Source organism: Mus musculus, chromosome 15 (assembly GCF_000001635.26).
Source record: "Mus musculus strain C57BL/6J chromosome 15, GRCm38.p6 C57BL/6J".
Taxonomy (NCBI): Eukaryota; Metazoa; Chordata; class Mammalia; order Rodentia; family Muridae; genus Mus; species Mus musculus.
In genome coordinates this window covers 80,745,839-80,760,289 of record NC_000081.6, presented here as the reverse complement: position 1 = coordinate 80,760,289, position 14,451 = coordinate 80,745,839, and the positions used below count along the sequence as shown (strand labels likewise).

General features: G+C 42.3%; 1 protein-coding gene across 1 annotated transcript in view; it reads right to left on the bottom strand.

Annotated features, from left to right (window-relative positions):
* Positions 1–14,451, bottom strand: part of Tnrc6b (trinucleotide repeat containing 6b) — a 229,774-nt gene that overhangs the window by 180,797 nt on the left and 34,526 nt on the right. The window contains exons 2-3 of the mRNA NM_144812.3: positions 12,817–12,884; positions 660–750 (exon numbers count right to left, since the gene is read on the bottom strand). Coding sequence (NP_659061.2) covers positions 660–704 — 45 coding nt within the window. The 5' untranslated portion in view covers positions 705–750; positions 12,817–12,884. The remainder of the gene's footprint in view (positions 1–659; positions 751–12,816; positions 12,885–14,451) is intronic.

Sequence of the window (14,451 nt, the reverse complement as noted above, 5' to 3'; positions counted from 1 at the left end):
AAGGCAATTCTCCTGTCTCAGTGTCTCAAGTAGATTAAAAGCATGTGCTGCTGTTCTCTAGCTGTATTCTCTCATTTTAAATCTGATTTTGAACTATTATGTCATTAAATAACTAAAAACCAAGAAAGCCAATGTTTCCTTCCATCCCACAAAGCAAAATTTGCATTCTATATTTCTGGTTAGTTTCAAACTTTCATAAGTATATGCAATTTTCACAGTATAATTTACACTACAATGCTGGTATTCTAAGGAGGAATCACCATTACCCAGTCGCTTCGGAGGCCGAGGCTTTAGGATCATGAATTCAAGACTTGCTGCCAAGTCAGTCCATGCACACAGCCTAGGCAACTTAGCCAGAGCCGGACTCAAAATACAAATTTAAAAAGGGATAAGAGTATAGCTCAGAAGTAGAGAATTTATCTAGCATAAGCTAGACCTTGGGTTTAATCCACGGACACACACACACACACACACACACACACTTCAGTAAAACTTACTTTTAAGTTATCATGTAGCATGATGAAGAAGAAAACTGAGAAGATAGACCTCATCAGTCTAGTTTCTAAATTTACCTACACCAGAACACGCGCTCAGTCCATCCACAGCCACTGCCGCTCAGCGTCTACTCCAGCTGCTGCTCTGCCGAGCAGTGTACTGACCTGGGAGCTGCTTTCTTCCTCTACTTCTCCCTCATTGGTTTGCATGGGAACAGACTCTGTGCAAAACTCTGCAGACACACACAAACGCTGCCTGGGAAGTAAAAGGAGAAAACACGGGTAAGAACGTCAAGGCAAAAGTTTGCTTTTTCAAATACTTAGATAAGAATCTGTCATGGATATCCAATGATTTTAACTAGGTGGACCTCTCAGTGTGTATGTGTATATCGTAAGGCATCTGAGAAGAGGAAAAAGAGGGAGAGGGGAGCAGGAAGCTTCCCCATCTTAGAGGGCAGCTGGGAAGGTTCAAGGCACTGGAGTATTAAATAGTTTTACACTTCTAGACCCATTTGTTTGCTTTTGGCAAAGGTGATAATGGAACTCTTCAATGACTCTTACAGTAGACACCTGCCAAAAAGGATGCCACAGTGAGTTTCCCTTGGAATTGACTGCATTTCTTGGATTATAACCATGTTTAACATCCTTGGCTTTTGTAACTGGTTGTCTGAATAGGTATGGTCCCCATAGACTTCATGTATTTGAATGCCTGGTCCATAGGGACTGGCACTATTAGGAGATGTGGCCTTGTTAGAGGAAATATGTCACTGTGGAGGTGGGGCTTTGAGGACTTAAATGCTCAAGCTACCCCCAGTGTGAAACATGTCCAGTCTTCTCACTGTCTTCAGATCAAAACATAGAACTCCTGGCTCCTCCAGCAGCATGTCTGCCTATGTGCTACCATACTTCCTGCCATGATGACAATGAACTCAACCTCTCAACTGTAACTCAGCCCCAATGAAATGTTTTCTTTTATAAGAGTTGCCTTGGTCATAGTATCTCTTCACATCAATAAAACCAAAACAAAGACAGTAACTTTAATTATGAAGTATACTTTTTTTTTAAGATTTATTTATTTATTATATGTAAGTACACTGTAGCTGTCTTCAGACACTCCAGAAGAGGGCGTCAGATCTTGTTACAGATGGTTGTGAGCCACCATGTGGTTGCTGGGATTTGAACTCCGGACCTTCGGAAGAGCAGTCGGGTGCTCTTACCCACTGAGCCATCTCACCAGCCCAAAGTATACTTTTTAAGGAAAATATGCCTAAGAAACTAAATGTCATCTCATTTATTTCATACAAATTGACTTTCTATAGACTAGTACAATAAAAGTAGCAATGTCTCCTCTAATAATAAGACCCGAGACCAGTGACACTGCTTCCAAGCCTGACACCTAAGATCAATTCTTGGAACCCACACAATGGAAGGACAATTCTCCAAAATTGTGCTCTGACCTCCATACACATATCATGTAGTATGTGCACACAATCTATCAATAAATGTGAAAAAATATTTAAAGAGTATGCATCAAGAAATCTATTAAAATGTCATATATTAAGAAGGCTGGAGGTGCCAGGTATGGTGGCGCACATCTTTAATCCTAGCACTTAGAAGGTAAAGACAGGAGAATTTTGGCTTGCATGATGACTTCCAGGCCACCAGGGCTATATAGAGAGCACAATTTGCCCTGGGTTCTATGACTAGCATTGTAAAAACAACAAAAAAAATAGTGCTAAATTTTAAAACCTATAATTTTTAACAAAGCTTTATCTATTTTCATGCACATGAGTGTTTTGCCTGCGTGCACGTCTGTGTACACGTGTGCCTAGTACCTTCGGAGCTCAGAGAGGGAGTCAGCTCCTCTGGACTACAGCTATTTATGAACGATGTGAGCTGCTATGCATGCACCAGGAATGGAACCCCATCCCCCTGTAAGAGCAGTAAGTGCTCTTAACTACTGAATCATGGCTCAAGCCCCTCAAAGCTAAGTTTTTAAAGTTTCCTTGGCACTTTTTATTTTTGCAATTTTCCTCAAAACTGTCTCATTCATCCTGGCCCTATTCCTTCTCTCTTTGTCTTTTTTTTTTAAACCTAGATTTCCCCAAAGAGAGAATATATGCAGTATTTGTCTTAAATATCTAGCTTATATTTTAATACCTTCAAATATGTAATTATTAAGCAATAATTAGTCAAACCAACTGGAAGGAATTACTCTGAGTGACCATCACAGTGGACACTACAAGTGACCACACTGACCACACAGTGACCACTATAACTGAGGATCACAGTGAATACAATCTACTACCACAGCAACCACAGCAATAACCACTATGGCTGCCCACATCGATGACCAACACTGACCAACCATCAGAGAGCACTAAGACTGACTATCACAGAGAACAATACAAGTGACTACCACAGTAATGACAGTGACCACTGCAGTTGATAACACCAACGGTCACCACAATGAATACCTGACTAACTATAACAGTGAACACTACACATGGCCACCACAGTAACCACAGTAGTACCATCATGGCTGACTGTTTTAGTTAGGGCTTTATTGCTGTGAAGAGACATCATGACCACGGCAACTCTTAGAAAGAAAAACATTTAACTGGGGCTGGCTTACAGTTCAGAGGTTTAATCCATTATCATCTTGGCAGGAAGGATGGCAGTATGGAGGCAGACAAGATGCTGGGAAGTGTCTGAGAGTTCTATATCAGGATTCATAGGCAGCAAGAAGAGACAGTGAGCTACTAGGCCTAGCTTGAGCTTCTGAAATCTCAACACCCATCCCCCAGTGACCTATTTCCTCCAACAAGGCCATACTTACTCCAACAAGACCACACCTCCAATAATGCTACTCTCATGAGTCTATGGGGGCCATTTTCATTCAAACCACCTGAACACCACAGCTAACACTACAAGTGACCACCACAGGGAACACTACAACTGAGCACCACTGTGGGCACTACAAGTGAACACCACCACAGTACCCATGACTGTTACCATTACGGATGACCATCACAGTGGACAGTACAACTGACCAGTAGAGTGACCACTATGTAACAGCTAAAAAGATGCTCATAATGCATGCTTCTGTGCAAAGAAACTCGTTAGGAATGGCCCCGGGCCTGGAGATCTGCTCTGGTGCAGGCCTCTCTATAGCCAAGCCATAAAGCCTGAGGCCAAGAAGGGACTTCTACATTTCCACAGGTTATGTGGCAAAGGGTATCAAAATATCTACTGTGATCACTAATAAGAAACAAATGTATATTTATGTACCAAGAAAAGTAAAATTGGCATAGTTGTATTTATAAATCTCTGTTCACTCAGGCCCAGAAGAACAAACATTGTTCAACCTCTCTGTGCTCACAGTGAGATAAGCTTCTTGGGGTTGATCATGTCCATCACTTTTTATGGCAATTATGCATAAATAGAATTGTTCTCTCTATGAAAATTAAGTTGGTGGGGCGGGATGCATATCAGTTGGTACAGTGCTTGCTTAGCACTTTTGAGGTCCTGAGTTTGATCCCCAGTACATTATAAAATTAGATGTGGTATGCACACCTATAATCCAAGCACTTGAAAGACTGAGGCAGGAGGATGCTTTAAATTTAAAGCCAACCTAGGAGACAGAGTGAGGCCCTGCCTCAAAAGCAAAAGAGAAAAGAGAGAGAAAAAAAACCCTGACAACATTGGAAATATTTAATAATCTGTCCAGAAAGACGTGATTTCCACGCAAAGTGTCCCCTTCTTGGCTGAAGTGAGATCACATCATAGACCACGTATCACTACTGGCACACCTCAGAGCTTCTTCCTGCTCCCAGGTCTCGGTGCTCACTGTTACTCCCCTTCGGCTCTAGGTCCCTGCTTCTTCTGAAAAGACTCTATCTCTGGCTTCTCTTTTAAAAAACACTTAACATGTATAGTATTTTGCTTCTGTATGTCTGTGCACCCACCACATGTGTGCCTGGTGCCCAAGGAAGCCAGAAGAATCTATCAGATTCCCTTGACTTAGAATTGCAGATGGTTGTCAGTTGCCATGTAGGTGCTGAGAATTGAACCCTGGTCCTCTGGAAAGAGAAACATATGTTCTTAACTGCTAAGCTCTCTTTCTAGCACCATCTAGGAGGTATTATCTTTACCTCTTTAAATAAAAGATTTGTTTTATTTTATGTGTATAAATGTTTTGCCTGAATGCATGTGTATGCACCGTATGTGTGCCTGTTGTAACCTCTGGAAATGGGGTTACAGATGGGTGTGAGCTATCATGTGGGTCCTGGGACTCAAACCTAGGTCCTTTGCATGAACAAATGCTTTTAACCCTTAGCCATCTTTTATCTGCTGGCCACTGTCTCAGCTAACAGTGATGCTCACTGACAGTAGGCAGGAAGACCAGCAGGAGCTAGTCTATGACACTTGTTCCTATCAGGTAAACTTAAGCTACTAGCCTACCTTTCAGGTTGTCCTGCTTGACCTTCTTTTTTGTTATTAAGCATCTTGTTTCAGTCGGACTTGCTTGACTTTATCAGTTCTGCCTTCTGTCAGTTACTGCTCTTCCCCTTCAGTGACTCCTCTTCCCTGTCCCTAGAAATAAACACACACCTGTCTTCTGATCTTCCTACTACTCTCAACCTTCAAGGCTTTAACCTCAACTTTTGCCTCTATACTCACTTAATCCATTACTTCTTCAGAAGTTCTTACCCATTCATAATGGCCAATTAAGTCTGATGTCTTGTTAGAGCAGAAATGGTTAAAGCTGACCAACAGAGGACACTGAACCACCCAGCGGCTGGCAATAACAGGCAAACTTACTGTTACTAAGCATGAAGGGGGAAGGAGCAGTAACAAACCTGCAGAGATAGCTGTAGTTATAACCACAGACTCAATCACTAATGCTTTATTTATGTGTGACCTTGAGAAAATTGCTTCTTTTCTCAGGCTTGGTGTCCTTAAGAAATCTGGGAAGAATAATTATTTCTGAGGATTAATGCCAATCATTTGTACCTGGTACTCAATATTAACGGTCCATCTGGTATCCCCTCTACTCTGAGGTTTACTACAGGTTCACATTCTCAGTTACCTCTTGGCCCTTTCCCTGTTTCTGTTCACCTGAGAAGAAGGCTTCTTCATCTTTCTGCTCCTTCAAGTCTAGCTGCCCAAGAGCAGGTAAGGGCAATTTGCCTGAGAGCTCAGAAACAAAGACATATGGCACTCAACACTTTTCTCTTCAAGCTGCCCAGGAAACAGCATTCTTCTTGGTTCCTCATGAATGTGGGACATCTTCACAATTCCCCACAGAAGGCAAGGTCAACTGAGTTCTGGTTGTTTGTTTGTTTGTTTTTTAAATTATGTAGCCAACACTGGTCTCGAACTCCTGATCATGTTGCCTTCACCCACCAAGTCTGGGGAGTGCTGAAGTCTAGTGCTGAGAAACTCACTGTCATGTATATAGGTTTAATAGCAGAAGCATCACCATGGCCCTGTGGATGACACCCTCTTTTATCTCATTTTCCAGCAGGAGAAAGACAGTGCCATTTCTCTGTCTCAACAACTCTAATCTCCAGTGTATTGAACTGAATTTTTTTTTAATATTTTTAATTTTTGTCTGGTGTCCTCAGAGGTCAGGACTGGATTAGATCCACAGGGACTGGAGTTGCAGATGGTAATAAATTGCCATGTCAGTGCTGAAAATCAAACCTGGGTTCTCTACAACAACAAATGTTTTTAACCACTGAGCCAACTTCCAAACCCTGAGACTAAAATCTTGATAAAATGACATGAAGTAAAATTTTTAGAACGTTTTACATTTGGGATTTTGAGGCTTCTGTTACAAGCTTGGTTTTAGAGAGGGACAAAGTGTTTTCTTGTACATTAAACGAAAGCTGTATACTAGCTTTTAGCTACTGAGCCTTATAAACTATAGGCCACCCAGCGTTTTGACCTCAGCAGTGACTGTAGTTATGGCAACTTTGTCGTTAGGTAAGTGGCTGTTTCTATAGAGACAAGGCTGCATGCATTAGGCTCAGAAGCCTTCGTGAAAGCTTAGGGGTTTGCAGGTCTCACTAAGAATAAGTCGCAGCTTGTCACAGTGGTTGGTGGTACTGAAAGATCATGTATACTAAATGTCACCTGTGCAGGTAGCCTCACATACACTGACCACTCTGGCCTAGCAAGCGAATGCCAGCTGTGCTGGCCTCAGCAAAGAGAACAGAGCTTTAGCAGGCTTGGGTGGCTGCACGTACTGAGACTGCTGCTTGACCTTGAATTCTGCCTGCCCAGCTTTTCCTAAGCCGGCATGGCTGAAGCAAAGACTGGACGGTAGAGAAGAGACTCCTTCACTCAGGCCTTTTAGACATCAGAAGGTAGGACAATTATTAGCTGTCTATAAGCTACAAGGCAGCTAAACTTCAAACAGCACATGTATTACAAAGCAAGTGAAGGTCTATGTTTAAATTGTTTGTGCTACAAATATGTAGGTGTTTCAAAGAGAAAATGAAAATTAGGAGGTTTCTGACTGTACCTAGTGAGAGAAAGGAAGGAAGGGTCTGGGCATACCCTGGCAGACCTAGACCTTCTTACTGGTTACGACTAGTACACTGAAAGACAAAGGGGCATGCTACAGAAAGAAAGGACCTCTCCCAACACTCGATGTTTCCTTCCTCACAATATAGTGCCATGTTTTAATATTAGGGATGTGAATCCCTGATAGGGTAAAGGGCTTATCCGCTTAGTGTATCTATAAGAAACTCAACCTGGACTCACACATTCAGCCCCTCGGCTGCGCCTTTACCTCACTGAGACCCATTCTGCTCTGCTCCCCACTCCTCTAGGAGGAGACCTACCTCAGATGAAGGCTGCCATCTCAATACACTTGTTAGCTCCTAGAGTTCATAATACAAGCCTACTTGCCCTCAGATATAAGCCAGCTCTCAGGAACCAAATGTATTGATAGTAGAAGGAAAGTTTTGATCCCTACTTGTCTCACCCCTTTGTCCTATGCTTGTTAGTTCAGGACTTGGTAAGAAAAGTATTATTTATTGGGTTCTCTTCCCCACAGTCCTTTACCTTGGAATTAGTAGCAAACCTTTTCTTACCAAACTCTTCACTAACCTTGTTTCTTCCCACATATGTCCTCTTCTGCAAGTCACTCAGGCAAGCTTCTCTATTCTTTCCACATAGCATACTAGCATCTCGATGCACATTCCCAGGCCACACCTGCTATTTAGATCTTACATGGCCCCAATGAAGTAAGAAGCCCATCCCCAGAGACTGACCTGGAAGGTGTTCAGGCCGATACATCTCTGGGTCTTTGAGAACATGCTCTTAGAGTGGAATGAGGGTTGCTGGTTTCTTCCTTCTTTTACTAACACAGGTAAACAGTTTTGTTCTGATATGCACTATTGCCACAATATACTGCCGTACTCAGAAGCTGTGGGCTTACACCTAGGAAACCCTGAGTCAAAACAAATTGTTTTTCTTCATTACCTTGTGTATTTGTATGGTGGCAGACAGTTAACAATACCCCATGAGAACCCCCTGCATTTATCCATATCCTTTCCTTCTGCTATCCACTTGATTGTATTTCTAAGACTCGTCCCTAATTTTCCCAGTGGTGTGCCTGCTTACTGTGAGCCATGGGTAACCTGTTTGCCTCCCTGCCCTTATTCTCTCTCAACTTTTGTTGTTCCTGTGGAATTAATTGTAGCAGTTTTAAATGTGTCTCCTTAGTAGCGCACATCTTTAATCACAGTTATTAGGAGGCAGAGGCAGAGAGGCAGAGAGGCAGAGGGGCAGAGAGGCAGAGGGGTGCAGAGGCAGAGGGGCAGAGGGGCAGAGGGGCAGAGGGGCAGAGAGGCAGAGAGGCAGAGGGGCAGAGAGGCAGAGAAGCAGAGGGGCAGAGAGGCAGAGGGGCAGAGAGGCAGAGGGGCAGAGAGGCAGAGAGGCAGAGGGGCAGAGGGGCAGAGAGGCAGAGAGGCAGAGGGGCAGAGGGGCAGAGGGGCAGAGGGGCAGAGGGGCAGAGGGGCAGAGAGGCAGAGGGGCAGAGGCAGACAAATGTCTGTAAGTTCCAGGCCAGCCTGGTCTACATAGCTAGTTCCAGGGCATCTAGGGCTACACAGAATGAGACCATGCCTCAAAACCCAAACCCAAACCAACCAAGGAAAAAACCAAGTGTTTCCTTTTCAGTCTTGACAGGCTAGGGGTGCAGCTCAAAAGTGAAGTATGTGCTTAGTTAGTACGCAATCCCCAGAATCCAAACAAACCCTGCCCCTAAAAAATCTGCACACTGGGCTGAAGAGATGGCTCAGTGTTTAGAAGTGCAGACTTCTCTTGCAGAGAACCCAAGTTTGACTCCCAGCACCAGAACTAGGTGGCTGACAGCCACCTGTAACTCCAGCTGCAGGCAACCCTACACCTTTGGCTACTGGGGTGTATACATATACACACACACTGGCACCAAACATACTCATAATTAAAAATAAAAATAAGTCTTTAGAAAAAAAATCTATCTGCAAATATTGATGAGATTCTTGTTTCAAAATATGGCTTATGATCATTCTTAAGGATCCAGTTCAGTTTTACTGACATTTTGACAAAAAAGAATAACATAGGCAATACTGAAGTATACAGTAAAGTTAAGTGTTACTTGGGGACTTCGAAGGAGTGTGTAAGGTGTCAGTGTTGGAAAAGTGATGAAAAAGTCAATATAAGCATTCACTGAAAGCCAGGTGATGGTGCCACGGCTTTAATCCCAGCACTTGGGAGGTAGGTGGATCTCAGTGAGTTCAAGGCCAGCCTGGCTGGTCTACAAAGTGAGTTCCAGGACAGCCAGAGCTATACCCTGTATCACAAAAACCAAACCAAACCAAACCAAACCAAACCACACCATACAAACTGCCCTAAGTCGTATAGTGTTTGTTCGACTGGTTTCAGCAGAACAGTCTACCATTTTGTCTTACATTTAGATAGTCTTAACCTGATACTGTGCTTAGCACTAAAGGACAACAACTTAGTAACTGTTAATTACCATGTGAATAAAATCAAACATTCTGTGAATTTCCTCTATAAAACAGAAACAATGCTGGAGTTTTCAAAGCCTTCTCGGCTCCAGCCCTTGCTCTCCAGCCTTACCCATTTGCTTTCATTGTTCCTGCCATACTGAACGACTTCCTGCTTCAGCAATATGGCTCAGGCTTCCACATTGCTGTTTATCTTCTTCCCTCTGCCTCTCTCCTGTAGTGTCACCAAGGAACACATTACTTATCATTCAAAGGTCAGCTCGTGTCAAGTATTCCCTGACCTATCTCCAAGCAGAAGAGACTGTTTCCTCAGTGGGGCCTGTCTGAACTCCACTATGAACCTTTAGCGCCTTTCTGGATTTATTTGCTCACAGAGACTCTCTATGTAACAGAGCTGTTCCTGAACCCTTGATATCAGATATTAGATCTCGTTCATCTCCGTATTCACTTTACTCAAAACTGCAGCAGGGCATAGTGGCGAACACCTTTATTAATCCCAGCACGGAGGCAGAGGCAGGTGGATCTCTAAATTCAAGGTCAGCCCAGTCTACAGAGATTACAGAACAGCCAGAGCTCCACAGAGAAACCCCATCTTGAAAAACAAACAAACCAAAACAGCAAAAAATATGTACCAGCCATATAATGGATATTCAATGACTTTCTATGTAGAAATAAATGAATTAGCCAACTGAAGCGCTTTTTATGAAAAATGCAATATTTGGGCTAGAAATAGGGCTCAGCAATTAAGAGCACCCATGTAGCAACTCACAGCCAGCTGTAACTAGTTCCAGAGGAATGGATGCCCTCCTGGGCCCTGTGGTCACAAGGCCCACACAAGGCCCACACATCCCATATTTACAAGGAAAACACCTACACATATAGAATAAGCAGTTTTAAAATGTCATTTCCTAGCTCTGATTTGCTATTGTACTACAGAGAATGCAATGCACTGTAGTTTTAAAAACTTGACAGGGGCCACAAAGATGGCTCAGAAGGTAAGAGTGTCCATTGCTCCTGTTGAAGATAGAAGTTCCCAATTCCTACATGCAGCTCACAAGCACTTGTAACTGCAGCACTTGTCTGGCTATGAGCACCTGTGCTAACCTTATATACCTCTCTCTTACACAATTAAAAATAAAAATAAATCTAAAAAGAAAAAGCTAAAGAGAAAGATTTCCAATGAGACAAAAACAATGAGAATTGTTTGAGGAGACAAGTTTGCTTACCCCAACTTAAACATTACACAATGTATATATATATGATTTTATACATACATATAATATATATATCACATGTACCCTTGTAAGTACATAAGATTTTCCTATTTTTATCTATCTGTTTAAAAAAAACCTCTTCAAAGTTTTTAAGAAGTCTCAGAGTTTATAGACAATATTGTAGATGCTAAACTGCACTAGTGTACAACAATGGATGACTAGCAATGCACTAACAGCAGGGCCTTTCAATCTGGACGAGAAAGATCCTGCAGAGGACCCAGGAGGAAGGCCAGCAGGAGCTAAAGCAGCAGAATGTCTCTTCTATCGTCTAAACGCTGACAGAAGATGACAGCAGCAACCAAGACACAAAGCCACAACGAACCACTGCTTATCTAGAAACAACAACAAACGGTCTTAAAGGAGAGTTGGGCAATGCTGCTGGTATGGAGTTTGTCTAGCAGGAGGAGAGCCTTGAGTTTGATGCCAGCACCACCAAAGAAAAGCCAACTAAAGACAAGGCTTACAGAGAGGAATTCTCCATCTGTAAAAGAGAGCAGACTGAGACTGAAAGGACGTTTTGAAGGTTTCTATAGGCCCAAGATGTCACAGGAGCAGATTCAGTAGAATGACTGTTAAGTCCCTTTAAGATGTCACAGGAGCAGATTCAGTAGAGTGACTGTTAAGTCCCTTTAAGATGTCACAGGAGCAGATTCAGTAGAGTGACTGTCCCTTTAAGAAAGCAAATGTGGGCTGAGGCAGTAAGAACTGCTCACGTCAATCTGCAACTGCTAATCCTAGTGACTAACTTCTCACTACAGGATGAGGCACACAATCAGTACCAATATGAACGCTAGTGCAGTTGCTGAGTCTGAGTGTGGTACTGGGGACTGAACCCAGAAATCAGGCCAGCACTCTACAACTGAGCTATACCCCCAGTCTCGATACCAATATATTTTAAAGAAAACAGCTAAAGTAAGAATGCAAAAAAGCTGATGTTGTGGCCATAGTTTGTCTTCTGAGGGATGCAGAAAATCTGGGGCTGGAAAGCAGCTGAGTAGTTAACAGCATTTGTTGCTCTTGTTACAGAGGACAAAGGTTCAGTCCCCAGTTCCCACATGGCAGCTAACAACCATCTGTAACTCCAGTTCCAGAGGATTCAACACACTCCACGGGCATACATGTTTACAGACATATATGCAGGTAAAAACACCCATATACATATTATAAAAATAAATTGCCAGAAGTGGTAGTGTGCGTCTTTAATCTGAGCACTTCTTTGTAAGTTTGAGGCTGGCCCAGTCTACATAGTTGAGTTCTAGGACAGCCAGGGTTATATAAAGAGACCTAGTCTGAAAGAAACCATAAATTTAAAAAATTAAATAAATCTTTTAATCCTGAATTACATATATATATATATGTGTGTGTGTGTGTGTGTGTGTATACATTTAAGTATTTAATAATATTTATATAAATATTTATATTTATAATACACATTTACTTTCTTAAAGGGACTTAACAGTTAATAAATATTTAATAAATACACATTTATTTGTTTGTCTCTCTGTATGAATGTTTGCCTACATGTTCATCTGTGCACATGTGTACCTGGTGCCAGAGATTTTCAGAAGAGGGCATCAGGTCCTCTGTACCAGAGTTACAGACAGTTGTGAGCTACAGTGTGGGTGCAAGGAATCAAAGCCAGGTCCTCTGGAAGAGCAGCTAGCACTATTAATCTGTGAACTATATCTCCATCTCCTAAATAAATCTTTTTTTTTCTTAAAAAAAAAAAAAAAAAGAAAAGAAAGAAATTCAAGAAAGATGTTCTCCAGCCGGGCGGGCGTGGTGGCGCACACCTTTAATCCCAGCACTCGGGAGGCAGAGGCAGGCGGATTTCTGAGTTCGAGGTCAGCCTGATCTACAAAGTGAGTTCCAGGACAGCCAGGGTTATACAGAGAAACCCTGTCTCAAAAACAAACAAACAAACAAACAAAAAAGAAAGAAACAAAAGATGTTCTCCTATACACTTTCCTTCTTTTTAAGATGACAACTCCTTATTTACTGCCAATGATAAAAACTTACCTCTGACAGTATCCTGGGGCAACTGAGACGATCAGTCTTGGTTACATTCAGTGCAAAAAGCCAAAACCCTGAAGAGAAAAAGAGTCACACTGAGCCATAGATATGATGATGTGAGATGCCCAAAGTAGCAGCAAAGCAGGCCGCAGACAGCTTTATCTGATCCGACTCTTTCTCTGCTTAGTGTTTGTGGGCCAGTGGCCTAACTCTGAAAACATCTTCCTCAAGGGTCAAGTTTAATGAAGTATGAGTAAATCCACATATAATACAAGGTGCCAAAGACCCATTCAATAAAGGCCAGGTCATAATAAAAAAAATGTGCAGTAAAGGCTAGGGATGACGCTCTCATCCCCAGCGCAGCACTTGACTAATGTGTGAGGCCCTGGGTCCCATCCTAGCAACACATGAAAAGAGAACAGTTTCTGAAGTGACATTAAAATCTAGACTCAATCTTTATGACTTTCCTTTTAAACAAACTGATTTTTGATTATTATTATTGTGTGCATGATGTGTTTGTGTGAAGGAGTACAAGTATGCATAGGATAGACTGAGAGGAAAAAGGAAAAGGTGGGAAATGATACATTTATAATTTCAAAAAATAAAATTTAAAAAGATACTATCTCTCTATGAAGCCACACTGGCCAAAAATTCACAATCCTCTTATTTCAGTCTCCTAGGTGCTAGGATTACAGGTATGCCACAAACAAATTTTTACTATTTCTTATTTTATCTGTTCCTGCTACCTCAAAAATACCAAACTGCCCTTTCAATGTCTCCATCTTGATGTCTCATAGTCACTTCAGACTGAACTTGGCCCAAACTCCACCTTTACCCTGCCTAGACTGTTCCTCTCCTTCACTGTCTTTACCAAGGCCCAGATTTCTGATCCAAAGTTCACCTCAAGTAATCTCACCTTCCCCAACCCCCTCACACAAGCTCATCCATGAGTGCTAGCATTTATGCTTTCAAAATCTGCATCTCAGATCCACCCACAATTCTTCATTTTCACTGTCATCATTGCATCCCCTTCAAAGGTGCTGTTCCACTCTCACTCCTCCCTAACTCACTGATAAATTTAGTTTATTACCAGCAGCTAGTAAATGCAGAGGTGACTTTATTTTCTGATGACAAGTCTCTCTCCTGCTCAGGATGCACCTACGTTGTGTTTGGAGATGGGCAAAACAAGCACCAGTCCAGGCTGTCAGAAAACTGTCTCTATCTGCAAGTTGCTCTATCTATGAGAGGGTTTGCCATTCCCGTGGCTATGCAGTATAAGGGATAGCTTTAAGTCCCCAGTATGTCACAACAGTTAAAGTGCTACTTTACTGAATGACCACATCTGCCATTACCTCTGTTTACTGCACTTAACTGTTGAAATCAATACACCAATGCTGTTGCAAACAGAATTAGGACTATCTCCATCACTCCCTCCTCCTTCTGCTATGCCACACTGTTGTTACAACCATCTCAAAAGCAAGTCTGACCTTTGTGTATGCTGTGGCTTAAACTGAGTCAGTAAGTACCCACTACCTTCAGTGTAGTTTTTTTAAAAAAGGATTTTCTAGATGCACTTCTCCTCCACTGTGACCTGGTCTCTGTTCACCACACCTGCTGTGATTTATGCTGAAGACCCTCACT